The sequence below is a fragment of the Tamandua tetradactyla genome, chromosome 24 (assembly GCF_023851605.1).
Source record: "Tamandua tetradactyla isolate mTamTet1 chromosome 24, mTamTet1.pri, whole genome shotgun sequence".
NCBI lineage: Eukaryota > Metazoa > Chordata > Mammalia > Pilosa > Myrmecophagidae > Tamandua > Tamandua tetradactyla.
The window spans coordinates 3,928,557-3,934,319 of record NC_135350.1 but is presented as its reverse complement, the minus strand read 5'-3'; the positions used below and the strand labels follow the sequence as shown (position 1 = coordinate 3,934,319).

The 5,763-nt window shown below is 37.0% G+C and overlaps 1 protein-coding gene across 1 annotated transcript; it reads left to right on the top strand.

The window, feature by feature from the left end:
* Positions 1-1,735: 1,735 nt before the first annotated feature.
* Positions 1,736-3,628, top strand: TRAM1L1 (translocation associated membrane protein 1 like 1). The gene is given in 2 exon segments (XM_077143211.1): positions 1,736-2,186; positions 2,189-3,628. Coding segments are annotated over 2 exon segments (1,107 nt in total). The 5' UTR covers positions 1,736-1,786; the 3' UTR covers positions 2,896-3,628.
* The last annotated feature ends 2,135 nt before the right edge of the window (positions 3,629-5,763 follow it).

Here is a 5,763-nt window from a genome sequence, read left to right as displayed (position 1 = left end):
TAAACAAAAGCTTCAGTTCAGGAATTATACAAATATTTTTTGTATTTAGTGTGCCACAAAAGTCACCATAAGCATGTTACTTTTGCCTGTAAGAAGACTTATGAATTCTATATTTAAATTTTTATTAGTTTCAAAAATGTAAATACGCACTTTCCTGAATAAACCCTTGATAAGTTCCACAAGGCACTTTTTCCTACTGACTTCTTACAACAAATTTGATATTTTCTCATTTCTTGATGCCCTAATTTTTGCATATATACTTATAATTCTGCATCGAGCTAGTGAACCTCAAATAGCACTCTTAAATGACTTTCTGAACCAAGAACGCACAACAGTTAGGAAAACTAAAGAAAAGACAGTGCAGCAGACCCTTTAAAAAAAGTGATCTGGCCAATGCGTAAGACTGAAGAAGTAAGGTATGTTTATGGAAAAATATGTAGGTACTTTCCTTAACTCAGGAACACTTAACTACAATCAAATTAATTATGCACTTGTTTGATATTCTGGGAAATGCAGGTAGCACTATTGATCATAGTATTTTCTTCAATACCTTAAAATAATTAAATAGATTTAACTTCACCTTTAGTCAGTTCACAGCATTTAGAAAAAAAAGGATGCAAGGCAACAGACGTTCCAGAATTAACATTTGCTATTTCCTTTAAATTACTTAACACTTTTGTTCTGGAATGCATACACTAAACTTCAAACTTTGACTAAGTAATTATAATAACTCATGACACACAAAAGAAACAATAAAATTGTTCTAGATTCAAGGTAAAATTTGAAGACAGACGTGAAATTTTAATTCTGAAGTGTATCAGCATATCCCAAAGAAGCTGGTTTTGAATTTTAGAAAAATTATATGCAAAATCCATAATAATAAGCATGAGCTTGTTATGTACTAGAGCGAGGAAATTCAGTTTGGTGCTTTGTGACCAAAAATTTTTTCATAAACTTCTGACTCCACTTCTAACCACCATCCAATCTTTTAATAAAACACAAGTACTAAATAGGCAACATCATTACGACGACCATTATTATTATTACTATTATTACAATTTTGCTAATAGCGGGACTAGTTTTAACAGGCTTTATGCTTGATCCAGGTGTGACTGACTTACAAGGGGAAGTGATTGGTGTACTAGTAAAGAGCATATATTCCCGATGGGGCCAGAGGGTATTCTAGAGTTGGCTCTGACATGTACTAGCTTTGTGTTTACTAGTTAAATAATATTTCTGTACCTCGGTCTCTCCTCTGTAAAACGAAACGGAGAGATTATAACAGCACCCACCTCACTGGACTTTCTAGCAAGATCAAATGTGTAGAGATATGTAAGGTGCTTAGAACAGGACCTGGAAGATGCAGCAAGCGCTATGTGAGTTTCCTAGTCTGTTGCTGTTGTCATCCAGTTGCCGTTATCATTACCGTTTCGATGAAGAGCAACCAGCGCTCCATCCTCCTTTGCACGATTATCGGTGGAAATGCTTTCAACAAAGCACGAGGGACGGTGACAGCGGCTCCGGAACAGCCGCGATCCGCCCGGAAGGTCGGCGCGGGGAAGGCGCGGCGCTCCAGCTCCCTCCCTGCCGGCGCCCGCCCTCCGGGGCGCACGCGCGGACCGCGGCCGGCCCTCCTGTGGGCCTTCCCGGGCGGCTGCGGCGGCGCGGGTGGAGCGCGGGGATGCGGCGCGGAGGTCCCGCTGCGGCCGGGTCTTCGGCGCTGCTGCGACGGGCAGCCGGGGGGAGGCGGCTGTGATTCGCCGGTGAGGATCTGGGGAGCGCCACCATGGCGATCCGCAAGAAGAGCGCCAAGAACCCCCCAGTCCTGAGCCAGGAATTCATCCTGCAGAATCACGCGGTCATCGTCTCCTGCGTGGGGATGGTCTTGCTGCTGGGGCTGCTGTTCGAGGGGACGGCCGAAGCGTCGATCGTTTTTATGACTCTTCAGCACAGTGTCACTTTCTCTGCCGCAGAGCAGCCCACGGAATCAGCGTCCCTCTATGGTTATGGTGTCAAAGACCTGGCCACAGTTTTTTTCTACACGCTGGTGGCAATAATTGTGCACGCCACAATTCAGGAATATGTGTTGGATAAAATCAGCAGGCTAATGCAGTTTCCCAGAACGAAACAAAGCAAGTTTAATGAACCTGGTCAGCTGAGTGCCTTCTACCTGGTTTCTTGTATATGGGTACATTCATTCTAATCTCTGAAAACGACGTGACAGACCCAACTCTCTTGTGGAAGGCTCGTCCCCATAACATGATGACATTTCAAATGAAGTTTTTCTACATAGCACCGTTGGCTTACTGGCTTCATGCTTTTCCTGAACTCTACTTTCAGAAAACCAGAAAACAAGACATTCCTCGGCAGTTTATCTACGTTGGGCTTCACCTCTCTCACATTGCTGGAGTTTACCTCTTGTATTTGAATCATCTGGGACTAGTCCTTTTGATGCTGCATTACTTTGTGGAATTGCTTTCCCACATTTGCGGCCTGCTTTATATTCGTGATGAGAATTGTCATAAAGGGTTTATTTTGTGGGCGTTTGTGTTCATTTTGGGGAGACTTGTGACTTTAATTGTTCCTGTACTCACTGTTGGTTTTCACCTTACTAGGGCGGAGACGCAGAAGCAGGATGTCACTTCTGGAAACTTCAATGTGTTAGCTGCTAAAATTGCTGTTCTGTCATCCAGTTGCACTATCCAGGCATACATAACGTGGAATTTAATTAATGTTCAACTTCAGAAGTGGCGAGAAGAATCTACTTTTCAGGTCCCATGTGTGAAGAAGAAACGGACACGTAAAGGCAGGTCTTCTAGAAAAGGAACTGAAAATGAAGTAGAAACTTCAAATAGAGCAGACTCTCCCTGTAATAGAAAAGAGAAGTCTTCATAATGAATTACAAGTTAATTAATAAACTCCCAAGAAATCTACTCTTTAATATATCTTTCTCCACTACAGATTTCTTTTCTATTCTTGGAAATAGTTTGCGCTCTTTGATTTTTTGTTATCATACTGTTTCATGCATTTTTTTGTTTAAAGGAATTTGAGGGACGGATGATTATATAAATGAGAAAACCATTTTAGCTTAAACTGCTGCTCTTTAAAATCGTTTAAGTAGCACAAACAGATATATTTTTTTAACTTTGAACATTTTTTTAATGATTTGGAGAGAGAACTAGAATGGTCCACATATCAGTTATATAATACCTTGTTCCACCAATTTTTAATGATGGGGTCTTCCAGCAAACTTATGTTTTTTTAAGCTATATTTCAGGGCAAAATAGAAATACTATAAAGGTGGAAGTCAAATTTGATGTTTTCAGTATTCTTTAATTCTTGGAAAGTCTTTTGTAGAATTTACAATCAGAGAAAAGGTTTGTAAACCACCGAAATAGTCACGTGCTGTGTTTTTTAGATAGTGGTTGTTAGTGTTCTATCCCCATTTTAAAAGAAATACAGGCTAATGGTTAAAATGTGTGGATATTTACTGCCATATATATTGAATCAAAATGTCTTGAGTTAATATAGAAATAATATCGAAGAAGTAAAATCATTACTGTCCATTTTAAATTCCTGTAAACTGGAAATCTGAAAAATAAATATTTCCTTAAAGAGGAAGAACAGACTTAAATTGTGATATGTTTATTAAAACCATGGGGCCTGTCATAAGTTCTGTGTGTATAGCATCTTAGAAAAACATTGTTTAACCTGTCATAATTTGAAAAATAGTGCTTGATTTATGAATATGAAAAGAATGTCAACTAATTGCTTCTGGAAAACATTTAATTCCCTAGCCTAAAGAAATAAAAACATTAGGGAATAGTCTTAAGAAAGTTTTTTTTAATGTTATAATTTAGATTTGCTTCCATTTTAAATTGAGAAATATTTATCTGTATAGCACATTTTGGGTACATGAAAAGCCTTGGCTATATCTTTACAGAAGCCAATAGAAACAATGAGCTGGAGTGGGAGAGTATATGTATTGATGTCCCATTAATCTTCAGTTTGATTTCATTTCCATAATACGAGTATCTATGTATTTTGGGAAGACTGAATTTATTTAACAGTATTCTTGGGTGCAACAATGTATTTTCTATACCTCTATATTTTCTTCTATCTTTCTGAAAATTAATTTAGTAAAGTTGAATCACTGGCCAAAGACAAAAGGTCTACTCTTGGAAAAAAAAAAAATGTTTTCTGTTGTTTCTGTTGTGTTGGCTTTCAGAGGTAAGCAGAAAGCATGGTTACTTCTTGTTTTTAGCTACACAATCCACAATATTACCAATTTTTTTTCTTCATTTGCCTAGTAACTCTAGTGTTGGTAGCACATGCTCTGAGGTCCAAAGTCCAGTGACTCACAATTTAACCAATTATTTTACAATTACAAAACAAAGATCTTCAGCCTCTCAAATGACATAAGCTCTTTCTTATTTCCTTCTCTTTTTTTTAGTGTTCTTGTCTGTTTCTTGTAAACCCCACTCCTGGTAGCAAATTTCTTATGCATTGTATATTTCATTTTCAAACAAGTGCAGACTTGACTTTATCTGCCAAAAGATAGCAGGAAAATTATTTCCTCATATGACTGAACATGTAAACAGTTAAACTGGGCTTGACATTCAATATGATTAGGGCCTAAATATATTTCCCTGGGATTTGTTTAGTTCTGCACCTTAGATTTACCTCCTGTTTGGCAGTAAATGACTACAAGAATTGTAGTCTTAATATTTCATACTGCATGGTAGAAAGGAAGAGAGAAAATCTGATTTCTAGATTTCCAAGCCACTAAGAGTTACCTTTATTGAATGCATTCATGAAAGGGTAAACTGCACTGATTTGTTTAAATTGTTATACCACTGGGAAAAAGGCCAAGCCTCTTTCTTATAAAATATGGATTCACAAGAGATTACAGGGCTATTGAGAAGAAAATTAAGGAAAGATGCTGGGTACATCAAAACTACTCATACAAGCAGTAAATATTGCCTGAAAATAAATATATCCCAAACAGATTAATAAAGCACATTAAAAAAAACATATTCAGCTCAGTGTATCCAAATTGTCTGTCTCTTAAATTACATTCTCAAGATACTATTCAAATAGTAAATCTCAAAGTGAAGATTTGGTCTTTGTCAAAAGGAACCACAAAATTTCCCTTATGATTATTCAGCTATTTTTAAAACAGGTATTAGTTAACCCTGTGCAGTCTCAAATAGCTAATTAATCAGCTACTGTTGCAGAAGACTGAATTTACAGACTTTGCTCTGATTTATTGGCTTCAATGCTTGCTAGTCATCATTCTCTAAATAAGTCTTAAAGGTATAGCTTTACCTTTACAGATTTTACATTAATGATATCTTTAAAACATAGATTTTACATCTTTAAAAATGTTTCTGTTAACATTTAATTGCAAGTGTATTCCATCTTTCTTAAATACTAGGAATATGTCAGTCAAACCACATATCTCCTAAGGGACCGGCAACTTTTAGGCACTATTATTCTCTTACTGATGAGTATAACTCTCCATTTCATTCCAATAAGAAATAACCTTGTAAAATATTTCTTCATTTACCTCTCATCAGTATTAATTTATCTGTATGGAAACTACGTATAGCAATAGTATATTAATTTGGATTCAGATTCAAGATCATTCGAGTTAGCACATTGATAATGTAAAGCGTTCCTGAAGACAGAATGTTCTGTTGTCTTTTTCACTTGGAAAAACAAGGGCAAAGTTTTAACTTGTCACTCAGACTAAGTGAGAAT